The 16,671-nt window shown below is 55.7% G+C and overlaps 1 protein-coding gene across 1 annotated transcript in view; it reads left to right on the plus strand.

The window, feature by feature from the left end:
• The first annotated feature begins 402 nt into the window (after window positions 1-402).
• The window catches only part of PSD2 (pleckstrin and Sec7 domain containing 2), a 50,298-nt gene continuing 34,029 nt past the window's right edge, over window positions 403-16,671 (plus strand). The window contains exons 1-2 of the mRNA XM_060143729.1: window positions 403-554; window positions 14,463-14,887. Coding sequence (XP_059999712.1) covers window positions 14,505-14,887 — 383 coding nt within the window. The 5' untranslated portion in view covers window positions 403-554; window positions 14,463-14,504. The remainder of the gene's footprint in view (window positions 555-14,462; window positions 14,888-16,671) is intronic.

Raw genomic sequence — 16,671 nt, forward strand, 5'->3', positions numbered from 1 at the left:
TCTGGGGCCCCAAGGTCCTGCCGAGGGTGTTGGGTCCGGCCGGCTGGCCCGGGGTTAGAGGACAGCTGGAGCTCGGCTGGGCTAGGAGCGGGGGCGGAACCTCGCAGCGCTCCCCTCCCCCACTTTCTTAAAGGGCCGGCGCGGGCTTGTGCGGGACAGGGCTTGCCTCCCTTCTCGGCCGGGTCCGGGCGCGCGATCCGGCCCTCAGTGCAGAGCTGGGTCAGGTGGGCAGGCGGGCGGGCGGCCTGCGTGGCCGCTGTCGCCTCCCGGCTCCATTCCCGGCTCCATTCCCCCCGCCCCCCGCCCGCAGTCCCCCCGCCCTTCCCCGCCCTTCCCGCTCCTCCCTCCCTCCTTCTCTACTTCCTTCCCTCCCTCCTGCCGTCCGTCCCCCCACCTCTGCTCTGCTTCTCCACAGACGCGCTCCGACACCTGAAGGGATAGCAGCGAGCGCGGGAGCCCCGACAGGCGGTGGCGGAGTGGGACGGTCAGTCCAGCGGTGGCCTCCTCATGGCCCCACCGTGAGAGGCTGGACCCAGCGACTGGGAGCCGGAGCGGTGAGTCGGGCCGTGCGGGAACACCTTGTTCCCAGGGTCAGCGTGCTCCGGGACCCCGCCCCTCCCGAAGCCGGGCTGGGGGCCGGGAGGGGCTGCTGGGGTTGGGGGGAGCATGCTGGGTGGCGGCGCCGCCCTCCGCCCTCCGTGCCCGCCTGGGTCTGCTAACAAAGCTACATTTCGAGATCAATTCCGTGGCGGCTGGAGCATCTGAAGGATACGGTTGTCATGGAGATGGGGCCGAAAGAGGAAGCCCGGGATGGCAGAGTCTGGGCCAGGGAGAGAGGGCACCGCTAGAGAGCCCCAGGCCAGCCTGCAGGGAGGGTTAGGGCCGGCAGCCCAGTTGTCTCCTGATCTCCTCCCCCCCCACCCCGCGTCCCCCACCGTTTGTCTAATCCGAGTGCATATGTGTACGTTGATGGGGTGCCATTGGAGCTTGGTGGCCAGGGACCTGGGGTGTTGGGTGCCAGGCCTGCTGGCCACCACCTTTACCACGGAGCAGCTTTGAAGATTTATTTCTGTTTCCAGTTTCCCAACTTTGACAGCCTGGCTTAGCGGCCAGGCCTCAGCGGCTCTGAGCTCTGCCGCTGGAGCAGGGCTTGCATGGGGGCGTGGCAGGCATCAGGCAAGGCCAGGAGGCACATAATGGCTGTGGCAGCCGCAGGGAGGGAGGCGTCCTAGTAGTCACTGCTAGGGCTGGGGTGGGGCAGGGAGTCCAGATGTGGGGACCACTTGCTTAGCTGGCCCCCCTCCTAGGAGGAGGTATTCCAACTCTTGCTCTCCCTGGAGGACCTGGGGACTCCCTGAGTCAGAACTGGGGGCATTGTCTCTGCACAGGCCCAGGGGGCCACTGCCTCAGCCCATCCCTTAACCTTAGGGCCATCTTGGGGTGCCCTGGGAGAGAACTGGGGGCACCAGCCACAATGGAAGTGGGCCTGAGAATTCCTGGAAGGCTCAGGATAAGCCAGGCTGAACTTGATGGGTGGGTGAATGGGGAGCAGGGAGAGGGCTCAGGGTTTGGCCAGGACAGATGAGCAGCCTGGGTTTGGGGAGAGGCATTTGGACTTTCCTGGGTTCTCCAGCTCCTTCTTCCAGACCCTGGAAACAAAGCTGCTTAATGGGGGATACTCAGGCAGCTCGAGGGAGAGTGGGGAAGGGGCATTGGGACCATCTCCAAGTCCAACCTCTGGCCCTGGCAGATATAGTCATTTTTCCACTCCTTGCTTGGGAGGTTAGGAACCCTACCTCCCAGGGATGCTGCAGGTTCTATGACCTGTGATCTCTGAATCAGCAAAATGGGCCAGCTGCCCTCCCTTACCCACCTAACCTCTCTTACGTCATACCCACCTTCCCTCTCAAGAGCCCCTTTTCCCCAGCATATGGTAAGAGTCAGTGGCTTTTGAATGAGGCTACTGCAAAGTTTGGTCCTGGTGGAAACATGGCAGGTCCCTAGGTTGTGGCCTGAACCAGAGAATACCCACACATTGGGATGAGTAGGTGGGTGGTGGCCCAACTAAAGGTAGAAGGTTGACTGGAATGCCCTTTGAAGTCCTCCCCTGCTGGTGCCTTTTGCAGGGGCTGAAACCTCAATGCTTAGGTGACTTGTACCCTGTAATCCCAGGAGCGCCCTGTGCCAGCCTGAGAGGCTTCCCTCCTGCTGCTGGTCTGACAGCTATGGGTGTGCACTCCCCCAGCCGACCTGACCCGCAGTGTTTCCTAACGCAGGGGAGCAAAGTTACCTGCAAAGGGCTTACTGCTCTTGACAGGACTGAGAGAGGGGTGGGGGGGACACTGCTTCGCCCAGCTTCCAGAATCGTGCACTGCCACTGTGCTAAGTACTTTCCTACACAGACCAGCCTTTAGAGGGAGGTATGCCCATTATTTCCAGTTTGTGGATACCGAGGCTCAGGGAAAAGTTGCTTGTTCAGAGTCACCTGGTTAGTAAGTGGCAGAATCAGGATTTGCACATGGGCAGAACTGCTTGAAGCTTGGACTTCTGTCCCCAATCTCATTCTCTTCTTCCTTGGAGGTACAAGTTAGGAGGGAGGTGGGACTGAGCACCTTTTCATCTGGAGCAAGAGAGTGAACTTGGGGAAAACGGAGGCACTAAGCTGGGATCTTCTAGAGAGCTGGGATCGAGGCATTCCCGTTCCGGACGTTGGCCTGAAGGAGAACAACACTGCCTCTCATGACAGACGATGCTCTAGACATTCTTTGCCAGATGGTCTTTTCCAGGAAAATCTGTTTTGAGAGGCATCTTATGTCTGGGGCTCCATATTTAGCCTGGCTCCTCACACGGGAGGATACACTCAGGCTGTCACCCCTTGAGGGGTGTTTGGTAGGGGGGTGGGCCTGGGACAGACCCAGCTCCTTGCTACGGTTCAGGCAGAGGTGGGTTAGGGCCCCTGTTCCTGCCAGTCCTGTCCCGGCTGAGGGCTGCCCTGCTGGTCTCCCTGGGACCTGGCTGTTTCCTGCAGGGCCCTGTCCTCCTAAGTTGGTTTGCTCGTAGGTAAGCCTGACCCTGTTTAGGTGGTGAGCCACTCCAGGGCTGTGTCTGCTTGGCCCAGGAGGACTCCGGCGTCCAGGTCAGGCCCACAGCCCAGCGTGCTGTCTGCTGCAGTAAGGACTGCCCTCACCTGAGTCCTGCGCCATCAGGAGCCCTGAGCTCCCCTCTTTAGAGTGTCTCCCTCCACTCCCTTCCCTCCCCCCTAACTTTTTGTCTTGTCACATCTGATCGAACAATGAACACCCACCTATATACTCTTCACCTAGAGACCTAGTTTGCCAATTGTTGACATTTTGCCCACATTTGTTTTTCTCTCTCTCTCTGAAACTTCTGAAAGTAAGTTGCAGACATCATAGCACTTCAGCTCTAAATACTTCAACATGAATTTCCTGAGACAAGGGCATTTTTCTACATAATAACTGTACTGTTGATCATACCCAAGAAATTTAATGATGCCATCTAATCTCATGTAATCCATATTCAAATCTCTCTAGTTGTCCCTGTAATGTTCTTTATAGCTTAAAAAAATTTTTTTTTGATAAAGGATCACATATTACATTTAGTTATGTCTCTTTAGTCTCCTTTAATCTAGAACAATTCTCTGCTTTTTTTTTTTTTTTTTGAAGTCTCTTATGACATTGTCAGTTTTAAAGAGCCCTGGTCAGTGTTCATGTAGAATGCCCCACATTCTGGGTTTGTCTTATTGCTTTCTCATGAGTAGAGTCAGGTTAAATATTTTGGGCAGGAATATCCCATAGGTGATGTCGTGTCCATCAGCAGGCGCATGTCATTAGCCTGTGCTGTAATAGGTGGTGCTAAGTTAGGTCACTTGGCTAAGGAGTCCCTTTGTTTCAATCCTGTTCCTCCCTCTTCCCTACCTCCAGAAGCTTCATCCACCTGGTCACCCGCACTCCAGGTCAGCAAAACTGACTGAACCCCCCCTTCAGAACATAGGCCGGAGAAGGGTGATTAAGCAGATGCTAATGGCGCCTTCAAGGAGTTCACAGCCTCAGGGGTGTGGATGGGATGAGCCACAACTCAGGGCAGGTGCTGTCAGTGTGGGGAAGAAGCCCCGAGAAAGCAGTGAGGGGCACAGGGTCGGGGGGGAGGAGAGGGAGTGGGGGGCAAGACAGGAAGAAAGGGGGTGGGGCCTGGACCACAGCTGACCTAGAATGTGGGCTGACAGCTGGCCCTTTCCCCAAGGGCACGAGGAGCTACTGAAGGGTTTTAAAGAGGGGAGTGATGAGGAAGATGTGAGTGCTGGGAAGGGCGCTCTGAGGAGGATGGCATGGACTGGCGGGGCGAACGGGGTGAAAGGGATGGTCAGGAGGCTGTGACATGGTCCAGCACAAGATGCTGGTGCACTGGATTCTAGGCTGCTGCGTACGGCGCACGGAGGGAGTGCACAGGGGGAATGGAGTTGGTGTGGTGGCCCTGCTGGGACTGGGGTATGGCAGGTGTGGGGTGGAGAGAAGGGATGGAGTAAGGAGCGATTAGGAGGCAGAATGAAGAGCACTGGTATCTGACTAGTGGTGGGGAGGGCTGTCATGCAATGGCTTGGACAGGATGTGGAGAATGCTGGTTTGAGTGTGTGAGGTCTGAGGCACTTTCCAGGTCAAAGGAACAGCGTATGGGAAGTTCACTTCCCCAGGTCTTGGTGGGATGCGGGCAGAGGGAAGGCCACACGCAACCCACAGCAGGGAGTGGATGGTGAGCCTTCAGGTACCAGCAGCGGAGGGACTTTGAGTGGGGGCAGGGGCCGGCTCAGAGGCAGCTGCCACTATAAAAGTCAGGATAGTCTCTCCCTTGAAGACCCTAACTCCCTTACCTCATTTCACTTCTTCATACTTGCTTGGCAAAACCCCAACCCTGGTTAATTGCAGTGCCTGGTCTGCTCCCTCTGTGCAGCTGAATGGGGCTGAGAAAATCCACTGCCCTGACTGGTCTCACATTTAGTTCAAAACCATGAACTTCGGGTGTGTCCTTAGTGCTGTCCCGCAGTCCCACATGGGTCCTAAGTCCATTCCCTCTCCCCCTACCTGATGACTGTTTCACTCTTTCTGTTCTGCCTTCAACCCTAGCCCCTCTTCTGCAATCCTCCCTCAAAGCTGATGGCATTGCTTCCTACTTCTTTGAGAAAACAGAAGCAGTTAGAACTTCCTCAGACTCCCAGTGCTACGTTCACCCATCCACTAGCATCTGTACCCACTGCTCTGCCTTCCCCAGTTGCTGCGGATGAAGTGTCCCTGCTCCTGGTTTAGGCCAGCCCTTGACTTGTGCAAACAGATCCTGTCCCCTTGTGCAGTAGAGGGGGAACCTATCAGGTGGGCGGCGGAGGGCACACTGTTCCAGCAAATGCCCCCTCCTGCATTATAGGCTCCCCCCCAGTGGATCATTCCATCAGCAGATGTCTTTTTTTTTTTTTGGTAATACATTTATTTATTTATTTTATTTTTGGCTGCGTGGGATCTTCCTTGCTGCACGCGGGCTTTCTCTAGTTGCGGTGATCGGCGGCTACTCTTCGTTGCGGTGCGTGGGCTTCTCATGGCGGTGGCTTCTCTTGTTGTGGAGCATGGGCTCTAGGTGCGCGGGCTTCAGTAATCGTGGTGCGCGGGCTCAGTAATTGTGGCTTGCGGGCTCTAGAGTGCAGTAGTTGTGGCTCACGGGCTTAGTGGCTCCAAGGCATGTGGGATCTTCCTGGACTAGGGATCGAACCCGTGTCCCCTGCATTGGCAGGCGGGTTCTTAACCACTGCGCCACCAGGGAAGTCCCTTTCAGCAGATATCTTGTTATTGTTTCTCCTGTCTTAAAAGATGGCTCTCTCATTTTCTCCAGCCAGCTACCACTGCATCTTTGTGCTCCTCTTTACAGCAAACCTCCCCAGAAGGGTTGTCCACTGACTGCTCTTCTCAAGGTCACCAATGACCTCCATGTTGCTACACCCAATAGCCACTCTCAGTCCTCATCTGCCTCCTTTGGCACCTTCAATCTCTCCCTCTTCCTTGAAATACATTCCTTGATCTCCAGGACATCCATTGTCCTGTTTTCCTCTGACCTCGTGGTTACTCCTTCTCAGTCTCCTTCTCCCCAACCCGCAGCTCACAATATTGGAGTGCTCAGGACTCAGCCCTTGTATGGCTGTTCTTCCTCATCTACATTCACTCCTGAGCCGATCTCATCAGTCCTATGGCTTTACGCACCACCTATATGCTGCCAGCTCCCAGATTTATATCCCAAATTTTGACTTCTCTCCTGAGCTCCAAAAGCCCACTCAGCATCTCGACTGCCATGTCTACTGGACACCTCAAACCAACTTGTCCAAAGCTGAGCTCCTCTCCTCCTGATCTTCTCTCCCAAACTTGCTCCACCCGGTCTTCCCCATCTCAGGAATTGCAACTCCATCCTTCTAGGTGCTCAGGGTCGAAATACTGGCGTCATTCCTGACTCCTCTCTTTCTCTCCTATCCCATGGACACTCCTATCGCATGGACAGTCCATGAAGGGGTGAGACTTTTACCAGCCCCCGGATCTCCCGTCAGTGGGCTATGGCTGAACAGGAGGGCCAGTTTCAAAGATGGGGACAGACCCTTTCACACCCGCTCACTTTGCACCACATGCTGCTCACCTTCAACCGGGCCCAAGGAGACCACAACCTTTGTCAGACCCTGTGCCGAAGCCCTAAAACAGACAGTAGAGGACAGGGTAAGAGGACGGAGGGAGGAGAAGAGGAGCCTCAGCAAGGGAGGGGTTACGTGGAGTGATGTAATCAAGAGGTTGGGGAGAGGGTGGGGAGGAAGGTCTCAGGGAAGGAGGCAGAGAGGAAGAGGCAGGGTGGACAGAGAATGTGAGGATCTCGAGAGTATGGGGTAAATGAAAATTGGGCAGGGAGCAGGGAGGATGAAGTTTCTTGGTTCATCTCTCCTGGCTGTTGAACCAGACTGGGGGGAGGCTGCTCAGAGTTTGAGCCCCTGGAGTCTGCCCTTCCCCAGGCTTTTTAGCCAAGGCAGGACTTGCTGGGAGGACTTGCCCTTGGTCAGTTCATTGTAGCTTTTGGGGTTAAGCTTTCAACCTGCAGGCTCATGGCTCAAATGTGGCTCAAGAAGCAGAGTGAGTCCCAGGTGCCAGCTGAAGTTCCAGGAAGACAGGCAGCAGCCAGCTCAACCAGAGCAGCCTAGTCCTTTGTGGTCCCAAATAACTGAGGGCTCACCCTGCAGGGAAGCTGACTGGGGGTAGAGTCACCAGCTATAAACATGATTTGGGGTTTGACAGCAGACGCTGTGAATTTCATCAGTGTTGAGGGCTCTCCAAACCAGCATGCAGATGTATGCAAATGCTAAGCAAATGAAGGTGCCAAGTGGCTGTGGGGTGGCGAGTGAAGTAAGCTGGGAGATGTAAAAGAATGACCTTTGCAGAGCTGGGCCCAGGGGCCCCTGAAAGTCCCAGCAGGCTGCGGGGCACATGCAGATAAGATGCAAACGTACACCCAATCCCAGGAACCTCTGCCTGCCCCACCATGAGAAAGGAGGCCTTCCAGACGCCCACAACCCAAGGCCAGGCTGAGAGGAAGAAAGCAGGCTGCTGCTGGGCTCCCGGTTAATCCCAGATTAACATCACCTGAAGGGAATGGGAGCCTTTTAAGGGAGGTCCAGACCCCTGGCCCTTGCCCTGTTCCTGGTGTGGCTTTTGTGCCTTGAGATGGAAAGCTAGGAGGGAGCCGGGTCTGGGGCAGGAGTGTTAGTGGGGCCAGGACTGTAGGGTCCTCACCTGCCTCAGGAAAGGGTGGGGCACCCTCTCTGGCCCATCCTCCTGGTCCCCACAGGAGCCTTTCTCCTGCCTCCACCCTCAGGCTGGGCTTCTGAAGCCGCTGCCTCAGAACCTGCTCTGACAGGCTGCCTAGGGCAAATGTCTGCTGGGGTCCACTGGGTGTCCTGTGCTGCTCTACTGTGCATTCCGCCCCCAGTGTGGGCAGCCAGCTCCCTCCCCTGCAGACCTGAGAGATGGTTCTGGAAAAGCACCCTTCCCTGATCACTTGTGCCTGACTCTGAGCTGAGCATCGCAGCCAAGCCATCTCCTTTGTCCTCCCTGCAGCCCTGTGGGGCAGATGCTGTTAGCACCACCACCCCCATTTTGCTGAGGAGGGTGCTGAGGCTCAGAGAGGTAGGCAACTTTCCTGAGGTGACACAGCTTGTGGGATTTGAAGCCAGGTTGTTCTGACTGCACAGTTAGGGCGCTGACCCACTGTCCTGGACTGTCTCATCTGAGGCACTAGGTGGTCCAAGCTGAGAAGACCAAGTAGGTAGAAGGATTAGGGTCACTTTGGGGAAGGGAGGCAGGGCAGTTCCCAAGGCTCCTGGGTAGACATCCCTCCGTATTATCCGGGGCATCTCCCTGCCCCGGCCAGGTGGGACATGGAGGAGTACACGCCCAGGCTGATCTGTGCCTCGGAGTGTGCTCACAGCTCTGGGATGACAGGAAGGTCCTGACCTCCAGACTTGTTGGCTGGCAGAGATTGTGGGGGGGCATGGTGAGCTGTGTGATCCAGGGGCCCCGCTGAGAGGTCTTCCTGTCACCTCCCTGTTGCTCGTGCTGTCAGTGGCTCAGCAGGTTCTTGTGGAGGCCTGGAGTGGACAGGTCTGGGCCAGCCTGGGCCCCATGAATGGCGTGGGGCACAGCTGGCCAAGGTCTGTTCTGAGCACTTACAACACACCAGCCCTTTGCGCTGATCGTCTAATTTAACTGTCCATGTGGGTACAGTTGTGTGTTTGTGTGTGTGTGAAGATCCCGTCCTATGTGCTAAAATCTGGGTGAGCTAGGGAGTCGATTAGTGTAGTAGAAATTTTGGGAAAGGGCAGTGGAACCAATGGGGGTGTTCAGGGTAGGTTCCCAGGGGGCAGAAAATAGGTCTGAGAATGAAAGGTTTCCAGCATTTTTTTTTTTTTTCCAAGTAGCGTTCATGGAACTCCGAGTGTACAATGTCAGAGGTGGAAAGTCTTTGGGGATTGTCCAGGTTGGGGTTCATGCCCAGTTCCTATGGATGGGCTGTAGGGGTCCATGAGCCTCTCAAAAAATACTCAGAATATTGTGTACCTGTGTGAGTCTGTCTGGAGCAAGATCCAGAGTTCCATCAGATGCTCAAAGAGGTCTAAGGCTTAGAAATGGTTAGGAATCTCTGATGTACACAGGGAATGAGGCCAGAGAAGGGTTTCATTTGCCCAAGCCCCCCTAGCACATTGGAGGCAACACCTGAGTGCCTGGCTCCCAGCCCTGCTGCCTGGGACAGCAGTAGTCTCAGTTTTGCCTGTACACTGACATTCCAGAATGATTTTCTCTGTTCCCTGTCCCCTCTACATACCCTGCCTGGGCTGTAGGCACTCTTGGACATCCCACAGACTCTTAGATTTTGCCTGTCCTGGGTAGTGCTCAGTGCCACGGGTCCCCTATCCCAGCTCTTCCTCCTGTGCCCCCATTTCTACCAGGTTGGCCTGTACTCCCCCATCTCCTCCCAAACCCACACAGCTGCCTGATGCCAGGGTTGTGGCTGTGGTCAGTGTGGGTTCCTGTCTTCCCCACCACCTGCCCTAGCCTGAAGCACTGGGTTGTCCCTCCCCTGCCCCGGCTGCTCCCAGAGCAGAATGGTTTCAACCAATCACCCAGCTGCCCAGTGATGTAGGTCTAGCTGCCCCGGACCTTGCCCCTAGGCCTGTAAGCTCCTCACCACCTCAGGAGCCTACCTCATGAGTAGCTGTCCAGCTCCCTTCATGTGTGTTTATGGGTCTGAATATATGTGGGATGTGTGTGTGTGTGCCCACAAATGCCTGTACCGTACGCTTGCTCACAGACGTGCATGCGGGCGCCTGCACCTGTGCATCTGCCCTCTGTCTTAGAGAACATGTTGGGCCCTCCAGCCCTTTCCTTGGGCTTCCCACAGTCCCTAGCTTGGATCCCAGCATGGAAGGCACTTTACGAGGTTATCCCTATGACAGTCCCGTGTCGTTCCACGCAGAAGCCAGCCTTGTCACTTTCCACCTTCGTGACCCTGAGCATGGTCCTCAACCTCTCTCAGCCTCTGCTTACAATGGGGATGATGGTAATCTCTAGGTTGTCATTCACTAAATATTTAAAAAGTGTCCACTGTTTGCCAGGCACTGTGCTAGGCTCTGGGAGAGACAGCAGTGAACATGACATAGTCCCCACCCTCACTGAACTTACCACCTAGTGAGCGAGATGGGCAGAAAATAAGGAAACAAATAGAAAAGGGAGTTTCAGGTCTGCTAAACGATGCTTAGCAGATATGTTTCTCCATGAAGGAGTGTAAAAGAGTGCTGTGTAGTCAGAGAGGGCCTCTCTGAGGAGGCAGCACTGGAGTTGAGCCCTGAGTGACAGAAGAGGCAGTCATTTAAAGATCTAGGGAAGGCTTCCCTGGTGGTGCAGTGGTTAAGAATCCGCCTGCCAATGCAGGGGACACAGGAAGATCCCACATGCCGTGGAGCAACTAAGCCCGTGCGCCACAACTACTGAGCCTGCGCTCTAGAGCTCGCGTGCCACAACTACTGAGCCTGCGTGCCACAACTACTGAGCCCGCATGCCACAACTACTGAAGCCCATGCGCCTAGAGCCCGTGCTCCACAACAAGAGAAGCCACTGCAATGAGAAGCCCGCACACCACAACGAAGAGTAGACCCCGCTCGCCGCAACCAGAGAAAGTCTGCGCACAGCAACGAAGACCCAATGCAGCCAAAAATAAAAATAAATAATAATAAAAAAAATAAAATGAATAAAATAAAACCATCATAGTAAAAACTGGTTCAGGCTAGAACCATAGAAAAAAAAAAGATCTAGGGAAAGAGCATTCTAGGCCAAGGGTACAGCTGGTGCAAAGGCCCTGAGGTGGGAATGAGCTCAGGGAGCAGAAAGAAGGCCAGTGTGGCTGCTGGGGTGGGGATGGGCTGAGGGTAGTGAACCAGCTCAGGCAGAGTCTTTTTAGGCCATGCTGAGGAGGCCAGATTGGCGATGGGAGCTGATGGAGGGTTGCCAGTGAGGGAGGGGTATGATATAATTTGTGTTTTCACAACTCACTCCAGCTGCCATGGGAGAGTGGGGAGGGGGGGATAGGGTTGTTGCAGGAACAGCTGAGACCCAGAAAGTGGCTGGCTTGGCATTCAGCCCTGGCCCAGCCAGGGTTCCATTACCGTCATGGACCCCATTTTGGCTGGTGCTGAAAAAGAGGCTGCTATGCCCAAGGTTATCCCAAGGGCAATCACAGGAGCCCCTGCTGAGAGAGGGGCCTGGTTCTGGCTGAGGGAGGATGCAGAGGATCTAGCCACTGCTGGGCTGTCATTTGTAGGCATCTCCTTCTCATGAGTGGGCCCTGTGGCCCAGCTGTACCCCCTCCCCTGCTCTTGCCAGCAGGGCTGGAAGTGCGCAGGGTCACTGCTTTGTGTAGACTCTTCTGGATGAGGATTTGAGCCATGATCTTGAGGGAGGGTCTGGGAAACTGGGGCTCATCCTGTACTTCCAGCCCATCCAGGTGCAGAGGGAGGCTACTCCTGAGTCTAGAGGTAGCTACTCACTGTGTGACCTGGGGCAAAGCCTTTCCTGGTTCTGTGCCTCAGTCTCCCCGTATGTCAAATGTGGTAGTGGAGAGAGTGGGCCATAGCTGCCTTTCTCCTTGACCTCTGTAGTGAGTTTGTTTTTCCTTGGATCTCAGTCCTCTCATCATTCATGACCTTAAGTTCTGCCACCAGCCCTGGGGAAGGAGAGCAGAGGTGATGCCCCCATTCTGCAGATGGGTTCACAAAGGCCAGAGGGGACAATGATGAGTCCCAGGTCACATGGTGATTCAGAGTGAGGACTTGGGGCATTGTTTCACGCCTCTGCCCCGAAGGGCACCCCTCCCTTGGTCCCAGCAAGAGAGGGGGGTCCTGGCTCAGCTCTTTCTGGGCTCAGCTGGCCTTTAGCCCAGGCAGGGACTCTGGGCCTCTTCCCAGAGTGGAGCTCAATGTGCCCCTTGTCTGTCCACCCTCAGAAGCTGAGGACCCGGCCCCGTGCCTGGTGTTGGCAGAACCTCCATCTTGCTCTCAGCTGCAGGAGGACATGGCAGGGCAGGTAGGGCTAGAGCCAGCCTGAGGCAGCTGCTGGAAGTTGGAGGTGATGTAGGGGCCTCCCAGGAGGTCCTTGATTTGTCCATAACCCTGGCTTTGGGGCTGGTGTAGACTGAGCACCAGGTGAAGCCACTTATGCTGTCAAATCTCAGGCCTCACTGGGAGCTCAGGCAGAGGCCTGGCCAAAGGGGGCCTAAGCATCTATGTGTTGGTGTGGGAATCCTGGTGGAATTAGGTTGAAACCCTGTGCCACAGATCCAGTGCTCACCAGGCCTGTGGGCTAGAAAGCAGGCCAGAGGACTAGAACTCAGGCAGCAGGCCCAGAGGCTCCACTGTCCCTCCTCTTTCCTTTTTAGATGCTCCCCTCACCCCCAAGGAGTCTCAGCTGAGGAGATTACTTCCTGTTCTCCTTGCTCTGAGTACACAACCCGAGGGAACGGATTGAAATAGCAACTGCAGCAGCAGGGATTTAGGGCAGACCAGAAAGAATCCCTCACTCAGTGCCGAGCCCCTTGGGGTCTCCAGTGTCCTAGGATCAGGGCCCAGATATTCTAGAGCCTAGCTTTTCAGATTTTTTTCTTTTAGTCTGTGGAAGTTTTGTTTTGTTTTTGTTTTGTTTTTTAGAGTAAAATCTTATGCTCATACAGTCTTCAAAACTCTAGGGGGTGACTGTCAGGGTGGGTGGGCTGGGGCCCCAGATCCCCATCGGTCCTGCCTGCTCTCTTCCACTCCGTGTTTGAAAACCAAGGGGTACATGAATCTTAAGTGGTCCTGTGGTGGCAGAGCTCCTCCCAAGGGCCCAGAAGCCCCCAGAGAAGTAGACTCACCTTCCTCTCCAGGCTCATCTCTAAGTGGGAAGTTTCTCCTGGAGTCTAACCCAGTGTTTCCCAAACTTGCCTTATTATAAGAATAACAGATTACTATACCCGTTCCCTATAGATTCTGGTTCAGGAGGCCTGAGGGAGGGCCTATCTGTATTTTAACAAGTTCCTCAGGTGACGCTTTTGACCAGGTGAGTATGGGGAGTATGGGCCTCACTTAAATCCCTGTTGCTATACCTGCGTGCCTCTCCTTCTCCCGCCGTTTCCTGAACGCCCAGCACCCTTTCTCCAGAGGAGAGTGGGGTTACTGGGGGAAGCTGAGGTCCAAAGAGGGGAGGAAGGAAGTTCTTTGGGGGGACTGGTCTGTGTCCTTGGTGGCAGAGGCCACTAGGGGTGAGGTGGGGCAGAGAGGGCTGAGGGGAGAGCCAGAGCACAGCCCGTCACATTGCCCACCCTCCTGAGATTGGACAGGAAGCTTCTGGGAAATTGAGCTTGTTCTGATCCGTTTAAAAAAGGGTGTGTGTGTGGAGATGGCAGGGAAAATGGGTCTCCTCATTTTACAGAGGAGAAACAGACCCCGGGCAGGACAGAGGGGAGGGGGCTGGCCTGGGTGGAGTAGTGAGGAGTCCCAACGTGGACCCCACGAGGCCGCACAGTGAGTGGGGCTCCCCTTCCAGTGCTCTCCCCTGGAGGGCCCCGTGGCAGCCTCCTCACGAGTCCCTCCTCAAGGATGGGTGAGCGCTGGGGCCGGGGCCGGGTGTGGAGGGGAACCCCAGGCCCCCTCCTCCTTGCACCCCGCGCAGCCAGGGCTTTGGGCGCTCAGCGGTGGAGGAAGCCCCGCTCTCGGCCAGTCTCCCGGGTGGCGCTGCCCCTCTCAGCACCCTGGACAGCGCCTCCTCGGGGCCTCACTTCGGCTTCTCTGGGGCGGCCTCTGTTAATAACGCTGCACTTCTGTTGACTTCCTTGCCTCCCTACTTAACTCTCCCTCTAAAGTCAGCCCCCAGTCCAGATCTTTTCAGTCACCACTTGTCTCGCTCCTGGAGCCAGGGCAAGGGAACATGGAAAGAGGCAAGGTGGCTGGCTGCTGTAGGCCTGGGGTTTTGTTCCCTTCTCTCACCAGCGAGAGAGGAAGTGGCCTTGGAGGAGTCCTGGACCCTTCCCTAGTACCTGCCAAACTGGATCTTCCTCGGAGGGTTTTGATGAATTCTGAAGGGCACAACAGAGATATATAAGAGTTAACGGGGAAGGTAGGACTGGGGCACACCAGTGGCTGGGGGTCCGGGGAGAGGTGAGTGGTGCTGGCCTGAGCAAGGCAGTGCAGAGGCCACAGCCTGAACCCAGACTCCAGCTGAGAGGCCCTGAGAAGATCATCTGGGCCATCCTCTTGTCTTCAGGCAGGCTGCCTGCTGCTGGTTCTGCTGGGCTTTGGACCCCCAGCACCTGCTCTTTCTGATCCACCCCTTTCTCTCTCCATCCACTGCCAGGTCAAGTTGGGTCCCCAAAGCAGCCAGCACGGGGTAGAAGCCATGGCTGCCATGGATGAGGATAAGCTTCTATCTGCACTGCCTGGGGAAGATGGTGCCACCTGCGACCCCAGCCTGGAGCCTGAGGAGGAGCCTGGGGTCCAGAATGGAATGGCATCCAGTGAGGACCTGAACAGTGGCCACACCAGCCCAGGGCATGAGATGAGGGGCACCCTGGTGCACACTGAGGGGCATACCAAGGGCCTGGACATGGCCCTGCATGGCCTCAGCCTTGGCCTCTCCCTCACCAATGGCCTAGCCCTGGGGCCAGACTCAAACATTCTGGAAGACTCTACAGAGTCCAGGCCCTGGAGGGCTGGTGGGCTGGCGGAGGGGGACGATGCCTCCAGGAGCCTCTGTCCAGACACTGAGGATCCTCCACTGGGGTAAGTGGGTGTCTCGGGATGGGGGGCTCACCACATTTGCTCCAATGCTGCGTGGCCTGGGCCTAGCCACTTACCCTTTCTGGTTCTTGTTTTTCCTCATACATGAAATGGGAATTTTATGTCCCTGTTTTGGGAGGATAGGGCCATAAGAGATAGGGCTGTTTCTTTTAAAAAAATTTTTTTCTCTCCATTGTGGTTTATTACAGGATATTGAATATAGTTCCCTGTGCTATACAATAGGACCTTGTTGTTTACCCATTCTATATATAATAGTTTGCATCTGCTAATCCCAAACTCCCAATCCATCCCTCCCCCACCTCCCCTTCCACCGTGGGCTGTTTCTATGTGGGGTTGGAGGGCCATACTCCCTCCATCCCAGGCTGGACATCAGAGTTCCAAAATGCCTTGATGTGGGAGGTCATCTGGCCTATCCCTCTGCTTCTTGGAGATGAGAATGTCCCAATTCTGCAACTCACCTCAAGAGAGTAGGCTTATGTGGATTAATCTTTGTCAGCTACTCCTCCCTGAGTGCCATCTGGGAGTTCGACCAGGAGCTCCTACTTATTGGAGTAAGTCCTACTTCCTGGAGTTACAGCCCCATTTCTGTTATCCTCAGCTGGAGGTGGAGAGGCCCGGCGTCTTAAAGGTGCCAGTTGGACAGGGAGGCGAGGATGGGGCAGGGGAATGTCTAGAAACCCCCAGTGTGGGCTGAGAAAAGAAAGCATATAGAAGGCTTACCGTGTACCACTGCAGGCACTGGCCTGGGCAGACAAGGGGGTAGGAGGTGTGCGAGCATGTGTTTGTGGGGCATGCATGTGTGTGTATACTGGTGTGTGCACGGGGATGTGTGAGCATGTCAGTGTGCCTGGCCTGTGCATTTGAGTTGCACATTTGGGTCTGCACGTGGATGTGTGGGGCTGAGTGTGCCTAGGTCTCCAAGGGCAGGAATGTGAGTACGTGGGGTCAGACGCCAGCGTGTGCCGGGTGTGCCAAGAGAGAGTTTCCATCCGGGCCTATGGGGGGCGGGGCTTATGGGGGCGGGCCGGAGGCTGGGGCTTCTTGGAGCACGCTGTTTGTATTTAGGTTGGTATAATTTTGGAGGATGGCTGAAGGTGGAGGCAGATGGAAGTTTGGAGATTAAGCTGATGGTCTTCAAGCCCCTGTCAAAACTACCCCTCAGGTTTGCTCAGGTACATGAGAGGGTGGTAGATATGGGGACCGTTCTTGGCTCTGACACAAGATGAGAGCCCCCAAGGGCAGGACTCTGTCTTGTTGTTCCAGGACCCAGCATGGGCCTGGCAGAGAGAACTGCTGGGCAGATTTTGGGTGTCTGCTCTGGCAGCCAGGGCAGTGGCCCTTCTCTTCCCTCCCCTCCTCCTGGAGGTCAGTAAAGGCAACTTCCATCCCAGCCCCCTGCTGGGCACCCTACCGCCTTTTCGGTTTCTGCCCTTTCCCCACTTCCTTCTCCGAATGAGGCTGCCGTCTCAACTCCTGGTGGGACAGGGGTGGCCGATGGCCATGGCCTCAGCTTTTCTCTCTCAGGTCAGTATTTCTCCAGGCAGCACTCAGGGATCAAACTTAGGCACTGGGGGTCCAAGGAGGGGTTTGGGGCACGTCCCAGTCCTCCAAATATGGCTCAGTCTCTGCTAAGCCCCAGGGACTAGGGGCTAAGCAGGGCATGGCTAGATCCTCAAGGTTACCAGGGGTGTGCTTCTTTGCAAATGGTGGGCCTTGGTTTATCTGAAATGGGCTGGGCTCAGCCTGCTTCTTTCTTTTTCTGTGTC

Source organism: Lagenorhynchus albirostris, chromosome 3, assembly GCF_949774975.1.
Source record: "Lagenorhynchus albirostris chromosome 3, mLagAlb1.1, whole genome shotgun sequence".
Lineage (NCBI taxonomy): Eukaryota > Metazoa > Chordata > Mammalia > Artiodactyla > Delphinidae > Lagenorhynchus > Lagenorhynchus albirostris.